Here is a 16191-nt window from a genome sequence, read left to right as displayed (position 1 = left end):
TGACCTGAAATAATAATAATAATAATAATGTTGTAGTCATTCATCTAAACTCAGCAGACGTGCCTGGCAAAGACCGACCTGCAGTTATTAAAACTGCAGCTGCAGCCGAACTGAACGTCCCACAGCGTGTTAGTGATGGATGGGGAGTCTGCGGTAGTCTGTAGTGACCGAATAACAAATACAAGGCACTGTAGTGTTATAATTAGAGACCGTTTGTGTAACAGTCGCACGAAGAGAGAAAGAAATCCTTAAATCATAATGTAGTGATTGTGTGATCAGTGTAGGTGACAGTGAGTCGGGGCGACTCGGGTTCGATCCCCAGCTCCTCCGGTGGTCTGTAGATGTCCACTGCCATCTGTGTGAATGTCTGTGTTAACGGGTGAATGTGACAAACATTGTGAAAGCGCCTTGAGTAGTCAGAAGACTAGAAAGACGCTTTAGTCCATTACCATTACACTTGAGACTTTGGGTGGATCCAGTTTCTTGTGTTTTTGTTTAAATATGTGTTTTAAATTATAGATGCCTTCTGGAATTCTGTGTAGAGCTGCAGCCATTTGTTGATTAATTATAACTATTTTGAATATTGATAAATCGTTTTGAGTCATTTGTTTATGAAAAAAAGGTAAAGATCCTCTGTTTCCAGCTTCTTAAATGTGAATATCTTCTGGTTTATTCCCTCCTCTATGACAGTAAACTGAATATCTTTGAGTTGTGGACAAAACAAAACATTTGACGACATCATTATGGGCTTTTTGGAAACACTGGTTGTAATTTTTCACAATTTTCGGACGTTTTAGAGCAAACAACTAGTTGATTAATCGTGAAAATGATTGCAGCCCTAAATCTGTGTCCATTTTATGGTTGTGAGCATGTATGAGGGGACAGTTTGCACTTGGTATCCAAAAAAAACTAATTTGCTGCACAATATGGTGCAAACATTAATGGATGCATTCTCAACTATGTAAATATACATATATTCAATAGTGACTGCGGAAACAATCGAAAAAACTTAAATTATTTGTTTCTTTTAAGAGTTTCTAGGAACCCTAGATACGTTGAATCTGCGCGTTTTTGCACCACAGCGACCCGACTCGTCACACACTGGCGCTTTGTGTGTACGTGGCGTAGTCGTTGCTCTGGGCGTCTGATATTGACGTGGATGTGTTCACGGTTGAGTTGAAAGCCCAGTCTGTGCATTCAGACGCTAAAGGGTGCCAAATAGCGTTCATATCAACGTATATGTGGTTTTTAGAAACGTACAATCCCAACATTTCATTCTGCTGACTGGTCTGTTTTGTACGTTTGCTATTATATTTTGTTAGTAGGGAAGAAGCAGGGGGAAAAGAGATTTATAGAGTCCAACGTTAAGCCTTCAGATTAATGTTTCATCCGGCCAATGGTGCAATACTCAAAAATATTATACATGCAATATTTACATAACATAGAAACAGCACATTTGAGAAGCTGGAACCAACATATTAATGGCTTTTTTTGCTTGCCAACTGACTTAAATCAGCTTCATTAATAGCACAGGTCGGCATTCTTGTCTTCTGTGATAGCTGATGGAGGAGGCAAACAAAGGGAGATGAAGCAACAAAGAACCCCGTCTCTCATTAAACCGGGGACATTGCGTTGGCATTATGTGCAAAGCAACCGTCAGGTCATGAGTATACCACATTTATGCATCCTCTGTTTTCCAAGCTGCCTGGGAGCCATGGCATCAATGTTTATTCTTATTTTTGCCAGCTGTGAGTAGCTCCTACGTTTCTTTGTGGGTCAAGAACGCTACTCTCTAACATATCTTGCATGCGATGCCCACGCCATCTCCTCCCCGGTACGTTAGATTATGTCACACATTGTTCTCCGCGGCCCTCGAAAAGTCGATCCAAGGTGTCCGTATGGGAATAAGGTCAGGGGTGTCCAACCAAAGCTGTGACTCGTGTGAAGGTACGAGCCGAGTCGGACTCCCCGCACAAAGCCCATATGCTGTCCAGTGTCTGCCCTGACACTCCTAACACCGCCCCGCCCCTCAGATGGACTCCTTGTTAACCCCCGTTTGCAGACAACAAAAGAATCTGACCCAGAACCCAGTCACCCAATCATGTCATACATCACCCTCAGGGTCAGAGGTCATCACGGGTCGCAGCACGGTGCTCCCGCAGGGGTCAGAGATTAATGTGCTTGACCACTGCTCTCTTTCTCATGACATCACCGCAGCTCGGCTCGTCGTCTCACGTCAACGGAACAAATGATTATATCAGCTGCAACTAACGATTTACTCCATTATCATGAATCAACTGATGATCTGTTGTCAGCTGGAGTCCTGTTTATTCTGACCAACAGTCCAAACACTCAAGGGAGAGTCACAAAAACATAATTTGGTTGTTTGAAGCACAACAACATCTGATTGAATGTGCTGAATTAGTGCAAAACACTATACTGTATATACCAGGGGTCTGCAACCCGCGGCTCTTCAGCCCCTTTTCAGTGGCAAAAAATGATTCAAACAACGTGTAAATAACGTGTTTTTTGCACAGTGGACGAGGGAAAACATTTTATCTTGGAGTTCAAGGGGATATTGAAAAAATATTACGTGAAAATATGCGTCACATCCTTGCTCTACGGCCCAGCGCCTTTCCCTGCAGGGGGCTAATGTTGACGTGGTGACCCGCACTGCTGGTGGATAACCCCCCCAAAAAAACATTAGAGAAGGAAAATAGTGTTTCGTGGACATATTCATTTGCGTTCACATGATGGTGGCTTACCCGTACGCTCGATATGTGGCGAGAAACTAGCGAACAACCACAGTTTTAGGACAGGTAACAGTAACTACATATAAACCTCTATAAGCTGTGACATCAAATATGTTTTTTGGCTCCAGACAAACTTTATCTGGTGGAAGAGGAGGAAAAATGGCTCTTTTGATAGTAAAGGTTGCAGACCACTGGTATATACTGTATGTATTGTGTCTAAATGTGTCATTTACCAAAGCTGTAAGGTGCTGGAAAAGCTTTAAAATGCACTTTGACATTTCTTGAAAAGTGCTTGGAAAAGATGAAGGAACCCTGAATATTGAACCCAATTTCCCCCAGGCCACATCTCCAGACAATAAAATGGCATTTTCTAAGACGGGCGAAGGAGAAAACTTTTTTTGAGATTTGGCAACACCGCCAACCAACTCTGAAAACAGATTTTTGGAAAGCTAAAGATGGCTGTTAGACGTGTAAATATCAAATGTTAGCTAAATAAAATACATAAAAACAAAATGCATTATGCACATATAACTTTTCATCCATCCACATGCCGTTCAATACGCTTTCAAAAGAGGCCACGCCCACTTAGGAGACAGGAAGTGTGCACCATCCGCTCCATCTTTACCAGAAGAGCTGCTGCCACAGACGGCTCTGCAGTGCCACTAGCGGTCAAAGAGCCCCGCAGGTCGCCTTAAAGCTGCAGGAAGGTTGTATGCGTTGTAGGTGCACAGAGCGAGCTGCTGAAATCTTAAAAGCTTTGCAATGTTCAAGGTTTTTGCTTTCATAGAAATAGTCCTGCACCCTGCAGCGAAGGCACGGAGATGAGTGTTTGTGGTGGATGCAAATATTCTTCTATTCAAAGCTTCATCTTCACTTTTACCAGTGCACATGATTTGAATGCAACAAAACACTCTGGAAAACGTATTTTTCCCTCCACATATCGAACCCACCAGCCTGCTATCAGCTTCACATGCTTTGAGCACATGGAAGACGGAAAAAAATAAAGTTATGACGTCACGCTGGGAAAAAAGGAGAATCCCATTAGGATGGGAACAGCTGGGGCCACCAACCAATGACCAACCGAGAGGGGGGAGGCAGAAGGGACCGGGGGAGGAGCTGGGGGAGTGGACGGGGAGGGGGTAAGGGGGGGTTGAGCTGAGCTGGCAGTAACGTGTAAATAGAGTGACGCCTGAAGGAACTGTCGCCTCATCTCACTCGAACGTGGGAGCGACTCGTTTGTGGGAAAGCTTTTCTCACACAGCTCTTTTCTCTCCTCTCTTTTTTGACACAAATTTGCAAAATAATATTTCTCCCATGCAAAGATGCGACTTGTTCTGTCCCAAAGTCTTCATTTGGTTTATTAACCCTGGTGTTTTGTTGACGCTGGCTTTACTTCTCTTGCTCTTTGGAGACTCAGGGCGCACTCACACTGTCCTTCCACACCGTGCCCCGTGCTTAAGGGTACTTTTCATCGACCAAATCTGCAGTAAACACTCCACCTCCGCATCACACCAACGTGAACCTTTCACCGCCATTGTTGTTGTTGTTAAATGTCCGCGTATGGTCCCTCCTTCTAATTTCTATGTCCGAACAGGCGCACATAAAATTGACGTGAGGCGTCGTGCTCATGCTCGTACACGTGCGCACGCTCCTGCTCGTACATGTGCAAACGCGTTCTACAAAAGCCCACCTCTCTCAAACGGGCTGTGGACGGCCGCAGCTAGACGCGGAGAGGTTGCACTCACACTGGTCAAACGAGCTAGGCTTTACCCGAAAAACCTGTTTTGGCCCGGTGCAGAAGGACAGTGTGAGTGCGCCCTCAGACCTCACTGCTGTTTGTGTGAAATTAAAAAAGAAAAAGAAAAATCAACTTATATTGTTCATTCAAATATATTTTCCCTCTCTTTCTGGTACCACAAACTAGGCTTGCACTTTTGATGAATGTTAGAAGATACAGAAATAAGTATATTTAAGAACATATTGCATGTTTTATATGAAATATGAACCATGCATGGAGAAATATGCATTCATTTTGTTTGCAAAAATGGCAGACACAATGCAAGACCTGGTCAAGTCCGAGACCAGGCCGAGTCGAGTTGAGTCCAGAGCGAAGAAGCTCATAACAGGCGATGGTGTCTTTCCAGTGCTAATACAGTGATTAAGGAGTGAGGATGGATCTATAAACATGATCGATATACATCGTATTTTCCGCACTATAAGTTGCAACTAAAAACCTTCAAATGTCTCAAAAGCCGACAGTGCGCCTTATAATTCGGTGCTCCTTTATATATGGACCAATATTGAGCCACAACAGGTCTCCAACTACGGTGAGCAGCCGCCGACTCTATTTTCCCCGTAGATGAAGTAACGCGCGGTGCATGTTGAGATATACGACTGTGTGAAGCGTGCCGTTTCATTTCCATGTGTGTGTTTGTGTAAAGAGCCCAAAATGGCTCCTGTTAAGAGACACGCTTACGACGCAGAGTTTAAACTCAAGGCCATTAGTCACGCAGCAGAACACGGGAATAGAGCAGCAGCCAGAGAGTTGAACATGAACCAATCAATGGTGCCGAAGTGGAGGAAGCAACAAGACGACCTCCCCTGACTGTTTTGTTGACGTTCCCTTTAGCGCAGCTCCATCTAATGGATGCAGAACGTAACCCCAGCCTCGACTGTAGCGTCTATTCTATGCCCCCTTATAGTGCAGATAATACGGTACTCTGAAATCAAACTAAATGGCCGTCCACACGAACAGGGGTATTTTTTAAAACCGCGTGTTTCTCTGCACGGTTTGGCCTTCCATCCATGCAAGTTTTTTGTAACTGGAGTCCAGGGTGAACTTTTTGGAAAAGTCTTGTTTCAGCCGTCATGTGTGGACAGGAAAACCGAGGAAAAACGCAATTTCTGGTTGACATTGCTTGACGTTACGGTTAACAGTTAGTTGTATCCATGGAGACTTGTGGAGCGCTCTGGACGTGACCAGCTGACGAGCTGCTGTTACGGAAGACCTCGCCAAAATACTATTTAACAACTTGGAAACAGGAATCTGCCCGGCCTCGGTCTGCCATTGTTGTTTTTCTGGTATGAATTTTTCCAGCCTTGTGATTGGCTCATATGGCCTTCCTGTTAGGAGTGCTATCGCCACCTACTGTTTCGGCATGTGCATGACATAGTTTGAGGCGGGGGCCGTAAAAGTTTGGTTTCAAAAATACCCGTGTTCTTGTGGACCAGGCCTAATCAATGCAGAGACTTTAGGTAATTTTCTGTACAACTGATCCAGAATCAGCAGCCAGGAACATCTTGACCAGTATAGCTGAGTCCAACAAGACATGAGACCGAGACGAGTCAAAGACTTTGAAAAAGAGTTGATCTGTTCAGCTCTAATACTGTTTTGGGGGGGGGGGGTTTGGACTGTTTACTTCCCATTTCTCTCTCTTCTCATGAACCTTGACCCTGAAAATGTGTTCACGCTCTGCGGTCGAGGTAACGTTGAGTGTGAATTCACTCTCAATCGTGGGAATTGCGATGTATTCCTTTAGAGTTTGGGTCCCAGGGAGACACCAAATTAGTTTTTCTGGATCTCGAGCTGAAAAAGTTTGAGAGCCCGTGCCTTAGGGGACAGTTTGTAACAAACTCACATCAGCAGTCACAGAGATATGAACCATTTAAGAGTGTTGTTTAATGCCGCCATCACTGGTGTAATATGTTCTCTTTCCCTGGTTTTAGGAGACTGAAACAACAAAACTCCTTTTGTTTTGTTGTTGTATTTCAGTGTATACCACTGTTATACATCACTGTTGTCATAGAAACCATGATGAAAGCAAGCTAGACAAAATAACAGGTCTGGATTTGGTGAATCGGACTTTAAGATTTGCATGTGATGAATGTTTAATGTGCTGGGGGTCGGGCGTGCATGCATGCAGCATCTTTGGCGTACGTAAGCGTAATGCAGTCTGACAGTCACAGCAGTGCTTTGCAAACATTATCACAGGAATAAAGAACTGTCTGCCTCTCTTCTCCACCTCCACCTCCACCTCCCTCCCGTCCCTCCCTCTCTCTTTGCAGTTGCCCTGAACGGAGCGACTCCAGCGGCTGTGAACGATGACGACAGCAAAACAGCGGGAGCGGTGGAGACCAAGATCCCTGAAGGCGAACTGTTGCTGCAGGTCACTATTCTCATTACTATATTCATTTATATCTCTTTATGAACTCTTTCATTGTTTTAAGTTCCAATATCTGGGAACTCAAACACTTCAACAGCCAAACAAACATGTTCAGTTTGTTCAATATGGTTTTGGCGGACGGTGATTGTTGACGGGCAACTGCTCTGATTCAATTTGTGTGTCTGGACGGCTCTGGACAGTGTTTGTTTTTTTTCTTCTTAACAAATGCCCAAAATCTATTTAGGCCAATGACAGAGGCTCAGAGGCTCAGGGGAGCTTACCACTCAATACGTCTGGCACTGCCTGACGTGCCCTCATGAAACATCAGTGGACTCTTTAAAGAAGCCAGTGTGCTGCCGGACTATTTCGTAGTTGATGCACTTTGGCTTTGTAGAGCAGAGTAGCTCACCTGGTAGAGCCCATATACAGAGCCTAAGTCCTTGCTTCAGCTCCTGTCCGCGGGCCTTTGCTGCATGTCTCTCTCTCCCCCATTGTCTTCCTTGGACTCTTTAGCTGCACTCTTAACCCTCCTGTTGCCCTCAAATTTTACTAACACCATTTATTCTAGGGGTCAATTTGACCGTAACAATTTAAACATCTCGAAAATGATCATAATTCATTTGTGACTCAAGTAAAGTCGGGAACTTTATGAATTTATTTAACAAAATGAAAAATATCACTGATGTTAAACTGCATGGAGGGATTTCTGTGTGTGTGTTTTAAAGAAAGTCTGTTATTTTAAGTGCTGTTTTGTGTTATTTGTAACATCTGGAATGAAAGTAACGTCCGTTATCAAGGACAGCAGCATGAATTTGACCTCATATAATATTTGAATTGTAAAATAGACGATAATAATAATGATTAAATCATCCAGATTATCAAACTGACCCAAAGGAACACCGATGAGACAAGTACATGTACGACAAGGACAATAAAAAAGTATATATAATCATGACAATTTTAGGTTTTTTATGAGTTGTCCCCATAAAATAAGGAAAAGTCATAAATATAAAGCAAAAAAAAAAAAAAAACGTCATTATTAAGAGATTTTAACATTAAACGGGGTCAAATTGACCCTTAGGAGAACAGGAGGGTTAAAATAAAAGCTTAAAAAAAACAAGAACTACTCTTTAAAGAGCAGGTTCACGTCTCTTCCTCCCTTCCTTCCTTCCTTCCGTCCTCCATACATGGTTGTGAAAAACTACTCTAATATGACGACCACTTGGATTGAGTTAAATAAAACCCAAATATTAACCATCAGTGGTGATTGGAACATTTTTCTGCTTGAGGATCTGAAAAGTCTTTCACGTCAGAGCTCAGCTTTTTAAGAAAACGCGATGGAAACCGTTGGAAACAAACAATGTCTCCGCGGCGGCTACATGCGCCCTCTGCACTGTATGTGCGATGGAGTGGAGGGCGAGCTCGCCGGCTGCCAGATCTTTTTGGGATCCGCTGGAGTCATTGATTTTCCAGTCCAGTTCCTCCCAATGTGCATCACACTGGCATTCCAGGAGAGAGGAGAGGAGAGGAAACAGCCTGCCCGCCGTACCCCGACCCGACCGGGGAGCTTTCGTTATTATCATAAGCCTACATTTCCCCCCAGCTTGTCAGTAATGAGAAATGAAAGCTCATTTGGAGGAAAAGCGAGTGAGCGTTCCACAGGGGCCTCTTCCTCCTCCTCCTCCTCCTCCTCCTCCTCCTCCTCCTCCCGTCTCCTAATCGTGGGGATGAGAGGGAAGACAGACAGTGAGCGCTTCACAGGCCGAGGAATGCAAGGTTTATTTCTGAATCCACGTCTGAGCCCGTTTCTTTTTTGCCGTCCTTCACATCAGACGCGTTGAATTATAGAGGAGCTGCGAGCAAATCAATAATTCAGACTCCGAAAATGGAGGAAACGTGGCCGGATGTGTTAATTGTGCTTTCTTTTTTTATGAAGTCGTTCTTGAAAACAAAAGAATTCAACGACCTGCTCCAACGTCGTACGCCGACCTCTTTATTTTCTACGTTAATGCAGAATCTGTGAGCCGTCGCCGCTCCCTTAACCCGTGAGCGCGTCGAATCACTGTCAGCTGGAAGGTTAATGAGTGCACACGAGTAGACTATCTGGTGTTAACAAAGGCCTCATTTCTGACGGCTGCACAGCGTTCCGCGTCACATCGGGTTCAAGCACCAACGCGGCGTTTTGTGCAGTGTTCCCTAAATTTGCACACACTTTGCGGAGGAATTACATAACAGGTCAAGATCAGCGCAACTGAAAAACTGATATTAGAAATTAGCATCCGAGTGACTCAGCGCTGGACATCTGAGTGTGTTTGTGTGTTTCTGGGCACGGTGCGGAGGATAATTGCGCTGAGTCACCTGCGCTTTATATCAAAGAGAATCACGTCTCCAGCGTAAGTCATCCCTGCACCCTGCGGGCTGATTTTAGGACAGAGATGACTGTGCTCGTGCACGGATGTCTGTGCGGACAGTTGTGTGTTTGTTGTGCGTTGGTTTAGGACATGTTAGCATACAGGAGGAGTGTGTTCACCGAGGTGGAAATGTTGCACCAGCTGCTCCCCCTTCAAAGAGAAACAATGAGCGTGCTCCATTTCACCTCACATGCTTCCTCCTTTCCTCTCTACTCTCCTCCTTTACTTTCCTTCCTTCCTCGCTCCTTTCCTTCATTCCTTGCTCCCTTCCTTCCTTCCTTCTTCCTTCTTCCTTCCTTTCTCCTGTTTTGCCTTCCTTCTTTCCTTCCTTCCTTCCTCTCTCACTTCCTTCCTTCCTCCCTTTCTGCCTTCCTTTGGAAATGTCCCCTTTGTGGGACTAATAAAGGAATATCCTCCTTTCCTTCCATCCTTCCTTCCTTCCTTACTTCCTATCTCCTGTTTTGCCTTCCTTCCTTCCTTCCTTCCTGCCTGCCTGCCTTCCTTGCTTCCTCCTTCTTCTCTCACTTCCTTCCTTCATCCCTTTCTGCCTTCTTTCCTTCCTTCCTTAGTCCCTTTCTCGCTTCTTTCTTCCTTCCTTTATCCCTTCTTTCCTTCCTTCCTTCCTCCCATTTTGCCTTCCTTCTTTCCTTCCTTCCTCCCATTCTGCCTTCTTTCCTTCCTTCCTCTCTCACTTCCTTCCTTCCTTCCTTGCTCCCTTTCTCTCTTCTTTCTTCTTATTTCCTTCCACCCTTCCTTCCTTTATCCCTTGCTTATTTCCTCTCTTCCTCGCCCCTTCTTCCCTTCCTTCCTTCCTTCCTTCCTCCCGTTCTGCCTTCCTTTGGAAATTTCCCCTTTGTGGGACTAATAAAGGAATATCCTCCTTTCCTTCCATCCTTCCTTCCTTCCTTACTTCCTATCTCCTGTTTTGCCTTCCTTCTTTCCTTCCTCCCTTCCTTTCTCCCTTCCTTCCTTCCTGCCTGCCTTCCTTGCTTCCTTCCTTCTTCTCTCACTTCCTTCCTTCATCACTTTCTGCATTCTTTCCTTCCTTCCTTAGTCCCTTTCTCGCTTCTTTCTTCCTTCCTTTATCCCTTCTTTCCTTCCTTCCTCCCTTGCTTATTTCCTTTCTTCCTCCCTCCCTTCTTCCCTTCCTTCCTTCCTTCCTTCCATCCTTCCTTCCTTCCTTCCTCTCTCACTTCCTTCCTTCCTTCCTTCCTTAGTCCCTTTCTCGCTTCTTTCTTCCTTCCTTTATCCCTTCTTTCCTTCCTTCCTTCCTCCCATTTTGCCTTCCTTCTTTCCTTCCTTCCTCCCTTTCTGCCTTCCTTCCTTCCTTTCCTTCCTTCCTTTCTGCCTTTTTTCCTTCCTTCCTTAGTCCCTTTCTCGCTTCTTTCTTCCTTCTTCCCTTCCTTCCTTCCTTCCTTCCTTCCTCCCTCCCTTCGTCCCTTCCTTTCCTTCTTTCTCCCTTTCTTCCTCCCTCTCTTCTTCCCTACCTTCCTTCCCTCCTTCCTCGCTCCTTTCCTTCCTTCTCTCTTTCCTACTGTACCTCTATTTGTGATCCAATCAGTTTTTTACTTTAGTTCCCATCTCGTCACACGGCTGTTCTGTCAGGACCCTTTGGCGTCACTTGTCAGTGCCTGAGCCCTGCGTGTCAGAAGTGTGACGCTATGAACTCACATGAAACTACCTGGTTCAGTTCAGGTCAACAAAAACTCTTGGTCAGGGTCAGGGAAAGATCACGGGTGAGGTTAAAATTAACTGCGTTTGTAAATACGGTGACACGCGTGACACGAACAGGGCGTAAACCGCAGCCTCCTGGATGAAAGTACAGTGTTTGTTTGACCCATTCACCTCCCCAACCTTCCTCCTTATGCAGAGTTTGGCGCTCTTAATCCTGGAGCACATGCTCTGAGCGCCTAATATCGGAGGGTTTAGAGTTGAATGCCTGGTGTGATCTGTGCCAAACGCCGAGGGCCGTGACAAACCGGCGGAATTTGACGCCCTGGGAGTGAGAACGACCGCCATCGACTCTGATATCACAAACATGAATGCCCACGCCGCAGCTGTGACTAACAAATGGACGAAACTGTATATGATGTTTTTCCTCATACAGAAATGGATGAAGCTCTCACATCTGTACGCCCATAGGCTTCACATATGTTTGTCTACAAAGGAACACGTTTATTCTGCATTTATACCAAAAATAATATGTTTTCAACAACTTCTGGATAGTCTGGAAGTATCTTATTTCTGTACATTAATTGTGCAGTTTAAAGTCCATCAAATCTGTAAATTTGAGCACATATGAGTTTATAAATAACATGTTTGGTTTGTGATAATCCCCTCTGTTTACAGTTCTTACGGCTCTATTGTGTCGCATTTAAAACTGGATTTGTGTGTGTGTGTGAATGAGAGTTATCAGCTAACTGTCCGCGTGTTGTTCTACCTGCAGGCTCTCAACGGGTTTGTCATGGTTCTCACTGCTGGTGGGACCATCTTCTACTCCTCTCACACCATCCAGGACTACTTGGGCTTCCACCAGGTACTGTATCACTACCAGAGTTTTTCTTTACCCTGGGGCCTCAAACTAATGTAACGTAACTTCAGTTTCATCCTCACTCAGTTACTCATCTTCAACCGCTTACCCGGGGTCGGGTCATGGGGGCAGCAGCTTTAGCAGGGGACCCCAAACTTCCCTTTCAGCTCGAAGTGGGGGATCCCGAGGTGTTCCCAGGCCAGTGTGGAGATCTAATCTCTCCACCTGGTCCTGGGTCTTCCCCGAGGCCTCCTCCCAGCTGGACGTGCCTGGAACACCTCCCTAGGGAGGCGCCCAGGGTTCATCCTTACTAGATGATCCTGAACCACCTCAACTGGCTTCTTTCAACACAAAGGAGCAGCGGCTCTACTCCGAGTTCCTCACGGATGCTGAACTTCTCCCCCTCTCTCTAAGGGAGACTCCAGACCCCCTCCTGAGGAAACACATTTCGGCCGATTGTACCCGCGACCTCATTCTTTCGGTAGAAAAATCCGACCTTTGTATTACAGAAGTAAGCCTGTGAATGTTCTCATTTGTCCAGGTCATCGTTATCCCCAAAGCAATTTCAGTCAAAAGCAACTGGACCTAGTCTTCCTAGACAAATAACCAGGTCCAGTTGCTTTTGACAGAAATTGCTTTGGGGATATTACAGAAGTAGTTCCTAAATTCATGGCTGCGTCCTATCTTATCTTATCTCAGGAGGTGTCCATTGCGACCAGGGAAAAAAGGACCCTTTTTATGGAAAAACGGGCTACATACATAGAGATGACCCCCTTTTTATGCTGTGGTCCAATAACAGCTGACGAAGCTTACCTGGCAAAACCTTAGTCAATTTTCCCTTTTCCTGTTGTTAGCAAGACGTTAAGAAATGCATTATTTTTGTCATTTACTTTTAACATTAAAGCATGTGAACATGTTCTAGTTAGAAACCCCAAAAATACAAATATGAACCCGAAAATACACATTACATGGGACCTTTAAACATCCAGAGGCTGTGTTTTACAAATTGATAGATGGTTCTGGGTGGACGGCTTGCGTGCAGCATCTGCTGGGAGCGGCTCGGGGGTCTTGTTTGATCCATTGGTGTGCTCTCTGCATGGTGCAGAGTCAGAGGCTCAAACAACAGCAAAAAGACCCGACCTATTTATAGCTTGGCCTTTAGTACAAACCACCAGTCACAGCAGTGGTCTGCCAGGGAACAACAAAGCTCTGCCCCCACAGCTCGACAGAGCCGCGCACACCGAGACTCTCCGGACAGCTGAGTGTACCTGTGCACTCATGTTTTGAGGAAGTACACACCACAGGGAGAGTTTTCTCATACATACTGCTGCAGACACACACACACACTATGGGACCAGTGCTGCCAAAGCTACCGCTGCAGCTGCTGCTACTGTATAATGGGTCTGTTGGTTTTCACAGTATTAATTAAATCTCCTTACGAGTTCTGTGTGTGTATCATTTTGCCTCCATGTAGCATGACTCTACTCAACTTTTATCTTGGCTCATCCTTCCTCTCGTTATTGTTCCTCAGACGGACGTCATGCACCAGAGCGTGTACGAGCTGGTCCATACGGAGGACCAGCAGGAGCTCAGGAGAAACTTGCACTGGGCTTTGAATCCTCCTCCTGCCGCTGCATCTGCCATAACCCAGGACTCCCCCCAAGGTGATCACTCTCTCTCTCTCTCTCTCTCTCTCTCTCCTTCTAAATGAGACTAAGACCACAAGAACTCTGACATCGTGATCTAAAGAGCAAGCACAAAAATATATAGGAATTATCATATTTGCAAGGTCCGAGTAATGCTCCCAGAATGAATTGTTTTATGCATAAATGGCTGTTACATCTGTAGAGTTTGCAGACATTTGGTGAAAATTAGGCAGACTCGGATATCGCTGTATATCTGAACGACAACTTAACTACAAGGGTTCAGTGAAATATTCGCTTCATGAGCTGGAAGCTATGAATCCCCAGAGTCTCCTGAAGTAAAACACCGGTCTGTGTAAAGTGCTAGGTGCTAACTGTGCTCCGCTGCAGCCCCGCAGCCTGTGTGAACACATACATACATTTGGACTTCCATATCAGACGGTTAAGTACACACAGTTTTAGGCATTAAGCTGTAAGACCATCCTCAGGTCGAGTCACATGACCCTGTAATCTTCACTGTGGCTTAGGAGGTGGAGTGGTCCCAGATCTGTATTTGGGTTTTAAGATGCTTACGTCCGTGTGCTTTGGTTCTGGGTGATGCGTTTAGGCTAAGACCCACAGCTCTGGCACAACTTACTCACCGCTGCGCTGAGAAGCAGTTTACGGTCTCTCCACCACAACAAACGCTGTCACTCGGTGTTGAGTTTAATCTGAAAACATGCTCTTAATTTTCACATATGACATTATTAAAGGGAATGTTTTTGAAGTGGGGTTGTATTAGGTGGTTGTAATTCCTACGGTAGATGGAGGACAGGCATAGAAGCTAAGAAATGTGCTGCTGAGGACGGGGGCAGCAACTAAATGTATCTAAGCTACCTAAAAAAATCCCTACGATATATTTAGAATATTTTCTCCTGTTAAAGTTTATTTAAAGTGAAATATTTGAGTTGAGAGAGTGTTTTAAAGACTTACCTACTGGCCCAGGTACCAGCTCCTCTCATAGTAAAGTCCATTCAAGTGGATTACCAAAGTCAATCCCAAAGGAAGGAGCCCATTGGTGCTTTGTTTTCTGTGTAGGGACTCTTCTCATGCTGCTGCAGAGGTTTGCTGTTATTTTGAGCAGTATTAGTGGTTAAAAAAGACGTTTTAATGCCTTCACCGTGCTGCCCCGAGCTAATCAGTGCTAGCCACGTCCGGCTGTTAGCGACTCTACCAGATTTTAATAGCTCTTACACGAAAAAAAAACTGTCTCGATGGCTTATTTGATCTGTGCAAGTGTCAAAAAAGACCATTAGATGATTTTACGCCAGAATTACACTTTAAAAGAACCGAAGCTGTTGTCTTTGTTCTCTCGTCAGAGCCACGAGACTCCTTTGACACAAACAATCATTTTACCTCATAAAACACAGAAGTTGCTGGTCTACTGCTGCCTCCATCGGTTAGCTTGTTTGTACCTAAGCACTCCAGTTTTGTTAGTTCCTTATCTTTTTAAACACCAAAGTCACACAACAACACAAACAAACTAACAGATGTAGGCAGCGGTAGATCAGCATCTCATCTCCCGTGTTCTTTGAGGTAAAATTAGTGTTTTTGTCAATGGAGTCTGGTGGCTTTGATGAGAGCAGAGACAACATCTTCTGTTCTCCTTGTGTGAACTGAAACAGGGCTGTCTGATGGAAAGGTGAAGCTGTGAAAATATTCTAATTATAGCGTACACTTCTAAGTCTAAAATATGTTTAGCTGCTGCCCTGTCCACAGCAGTTAGTGTCTTAGCTTCCATGTCCGTCCTGTAAAATGAGTAGAAACCGTGCTTTAACCCTATAAAACCATTTGTATCATATTTGCTACGCTAATTTCTGAGAGATCTATTTTATCACCATTATTAATACTTTCCTTAAAAACCTGATGTATACGACTTGATACCTGTACTCTGCCCCCTACTGGATTATCATTACAATGCAGTCATTGGAGGGGCTTTATTTGACCTTTTCAAAATGGCTGCTGTCATCAGATCAGCCACACACCTTTTTCAGGAAAACACTCATTTTCAAGAACTTACAGTAAGAATAAAAACATTTTTGTTACTCATTTTTCATGATAAATATATTCTGTATTGTAACAATGCATAATTATTTAACTATTCATTATTTATATTAGAGTTAAATTGTGTTAAAAAATAGTGTATCAAATTTGATACTGTAGGTATATAAGGTGATTTATCGTTGAACACTCATGACAGAATTTTGTAATATAATCTACATCAACACATGTATTACAATACACAGACTATTTGGACGATTTTATTATTCTAATTAATGGCTGAAATGCCATCTTAAATTACATTTCAATCAGTCGATTTCATTGCATGTGTTGAGGAAGGCACAGATGAACGCTGTGCCAGGAGAAAACCTACCTGAAATGTTCTATATTGTCAAAATGTTGTGGGAAAAATCAGTTTTTGTAGCTAAAATGAACATAAGTTGTGAACAAAGAGTTGCCAAAACAACCCCATGTATCAAATGTGATACAAAAAATATATCATAAACAAAATGGTGTGGCAAAAAAATAAATTTGGATTTTGTTTGAGGGTATAATAAACATTTCAGTCCCGAAAAATTTTGAATTTTATCTTTTCATGGGTCAGACTTTATAGGGTTAAGGCAACAAACCAGGAATCAAAAACATTTCTTC

General features: G+C 44.2%; 1 protein-coding gene across 1 annotated transcript in view; it reads left to right on the top strand.

Moving 5' to 3' along the window:
* LOC310953182 (aryl hydrocarbon receptor-like) overlaps window positions 1-16191 on the top strand; it is a gene marked incomplete at both ends in the record, with an annotated part of 44307 nt that overhangs the window by 20416 nt on the left and 7700 nt on the right. Inside the window, 3 exons of the mRNA XM_083922138.1 lie at window positions 6819-6919; window positions 11774-11863; window positions 13389-13521. Coding sequence (XP_083778264.1) covers window positions 6819-6919; window positions 11774-11863; window positions 13389-13521 — 324 coding nt within the window. The remainder of the gene's footprint in view (window positions 1-6818; window positions 6920-11773; window positions 11864-13388; window positions 13522-16191) is intronic.

The sequence above is a fragment of the Echiichthys vipera genome, assembly GCF_963691815.1.
Source record: "Echiichthys vipera genome assembly, chromosome: 10".
Lineage (NCBI taxonomy): Eukaryota > Metazoa > Chordata > Actinopteri > Perciformes > Trachinidae > Echiichthys > Echiichthys vipera.
The sequence above is the reverse complement of the archived record's forward strand: the minus strand, read 5'-3'. Positions and strand labels throughout refer to the sequence as shown.